The sequence below is a fragment of the Babylonia areolata genome, chromosome 31 (genome assembly GCF_041734735.1).
Source record: "Babylonia areolata isolate BAREFJ2019XMU chromosome 31, ASM4173473v1, whole genome shotgun sequence".
Classification (NCBI taxonomy): domain Eukaryota; kingdom Metazoa; phylum Mollusca; class Gastropoda; order Neogastropoda; family Buccinidae; genus Babylonia; species Babylonia areolata.
In genome coordinates, this window is record NC_134906.1 from 12,116,276 (window position 1) to 12,118,775 (window position 2,500).

General features: G+C 47.6%; 1 protein-coding gene across 1 annotated transcript in view; it reads right to left on the bottom strand.

Annotated features, from left to right (window-relative positions):
* Window positions 1–2,500, bottom strand: part of LOC143276263 (neuronal calcium sensor 1-like) — a 263,875-nt gene that overhangs the window by 5,734 nt on the left and 255,641 nt on the right. Inside the window, exon 6 of the mRNA XM_076580750.1 lies at window positions 636–724. Coding sequence (XP_076436865.1) covers window positions 636–724 — 89 coding nt within the window. The remainder of the gene's footprint in view (window positions 1–635; window positions 725–2,500) is intronic.

Genomic DNA, 2,500 nt, shown 5'->3' on the forward strand with positions numbered 1-2,500 from the left:
CAGCTTACCACCATGCTGTAGATCGCTGTTGCTGTTGGCCTAACTGTTAACTCATGTCAGTCTGTGATAACCCCCCCAAAAAACCAACAACAACAACAACAAACAAACAAAAAACAAACAAAACAAAACAAAAACAAAAACAAACAAAACAACAACAACAAAAAAAACACAACAACCCCAAAAACCCAGCTTACCACTATTCTGTAGATCGCTGTTGCTGTTGGCCTAACTGTTAACTCATGTCACTCTCTGATATAAAAACAGCTTACCACCATGCTGTAGATAGCTGTTGTTGTTGGCCTAACTGTTAACTCATGTCAGTCTGTGATATAAAAAACAACAACCCAGCTTACCACCATGCTGTAGATCGCTGTTGCTGTTGACCTAACTGTTAACTCATGTCAGTCTGTGATAAAAAACAAACAAACAAACAACCCAAAACCCCAGCTTACCACCATGCTGTAGATAGCTGTTGCTGTTGACCTAACTGTTAACTCATGCCAGTCTGCTTACCACCATGCTATAGATAGCTGTTGCTGTTGGCCTAACTGTTAACTCATGCCAGTCTGCTTACCACCATGCTGTAGATAGCTGTTGCTGTTGGCCTAACTGTTAACTCATGCCAGTCTGCTTACCACCATGCTGTAGATCGCGTCCACGATGTCGAACAGCTCCTGTTTGGTGATGAACCCGTCATGGTCAAGGTCGTACAGCTTGAAGGCCCCTGAGAACGAAACCCCCACATCAGAGAAACGCGAATGATAAGTACTGTGTTACTTTTGTGTTGTGTTGTGTTGTGTTGCGTTGTGTTGTGTGGTGTAGGTTGGCGTGGTGTGGTGTTGCGTTGCGTTGCGTTGTGTTGTGTGGTGTTGTGTGGCGTGGTGTGGTGTGGTGTGGTGTGGTGTTGCGTTGTGTGGTGTTGTGTGGCGTGGTGTGGTGTTGTGTGGTGTTGCGTTGCGTTGTGTGGTGTTGTGTGGCGTGATGTTGTGTTGTGTTGCGTTGCGTTGCGTTGTGTGGTGTTGTGTTGCGTTGCGTTGCGTTGTGTGGTGTTGTGTGGTGTGATGTGGTGTTGCGTTGTGTTGTGTTGTGTTGTGTTGCGTTGCGTTGCGTTGTGTTGTGTGGCGTGATGTGGTGTTGCGTTGTGTTGCGTTGCGATGTGTGGTGTTGCGTTGCGTTGCGTTGTGTTGTGTGGTGTTGTGTGGTGTTGTGTGGTGTGGCGTGGTGTTGTGTGGTGTTGTGTGGTGTGGCGTGGTGTGGTGTTGCGTTGCGTTGGGTTGTGTGGTGTTGTGTTGCGTTGCGTTGCGTTGCGTTGTGTGGTGTGGTGTTGCGTTGCGTTGGGTTGTGTGGTGTTGTGTTGCGTTGCGTTGCGTTGCGTTGTGTGGTGTTGTGTTGCGTTGCGTTGGGTTGTGTGGTGTTGTGTTGCGTTGCGTTGCGTTGCGTTGTGTGGTGTGGTGTTGCGTTGCGTTGGGTTGTGTGGTGTTGTGTTGCGTTGCGTTGCGTTGCGTTGTGTGGTGTTGTGTTGCGTTGCGTTGCGTTGCGTTGTGTTGTGTGGCGTGGTGTTGTGTGGTGTTGTGTTGCGTTGCGTTGGGTTGTGTGGTGTTGTGTTGCGTTGCGTTGCGTTGCGTTGTGTGGTGTTGTGTTGTGTTGCGTTGCGTTGCGTTGCGTTGTGTGGTGTTGTGTGGCGTGGTGTGGTGTTGTGTTGCGTTGTGTGGTGTTGTGTGGCGTGGTGTGGTGTGGCGTGGTGTTGTGTGGTGTTGTGTGGTGTTGTGTGGTGTGGCGTGGTGTTGTGTGGTGTTGTGTGGTGTTGTGTGGTGTGGCGTTGCGTTGTGTGGTGTGGCGTTGCGTTGCGTTGCGTTGTGTGGTGTTGTGTTGTGTTGTGTTGCGTTGCGTTGGGTTGTGTGGTGTTGTGTTGCGTTGCGTTGCGTTGCGTTGTGTGGTGTTGTGTTGCGTTGTGTTGCGTTGCGTTGTGTGGTGTTGTGTTGCGTTGCGTTGCGTTGCGTTGTGTTGTGTTGTGTTAAGTTGTGTTGTGTTGTGTTGTGTTGTGCTGTGTTGTGTTGCTTTGCGTTGTGTCGTATTGCATCGTACTAACTGTACTGTACTGTACTGTACTGTACTAAACTGTATCGTACTGTGTTGAACTGTATTGTATTGTATTGCATTGTATGACATTGCACTGTGTTGCAATATAATGTTTTATATCACTTTTTTGTCACAACAGATTTTTCTGTGAGAAATTCAGGCTTCTATCTCCAGGCAGAGCGCGTTACCATAGTGCCATACTTTATTATCATTAAAATCTTTTTTTTTTCATATCCTGTCTGCAACTGCATTTCTTTTCCTATCAAAAGAGGATTTTGTCTACAGATTTATTTTTGCCAGGGACATCAACCCTTTTCGTTGCCATGGGCCCTTTCACACATGCGCTAAGTGCAAATGCTGCGCGATGGCCCTTGCCTTAATTTTAATTGTCTCACCCGAAAGACTAGGACCCATACCAACA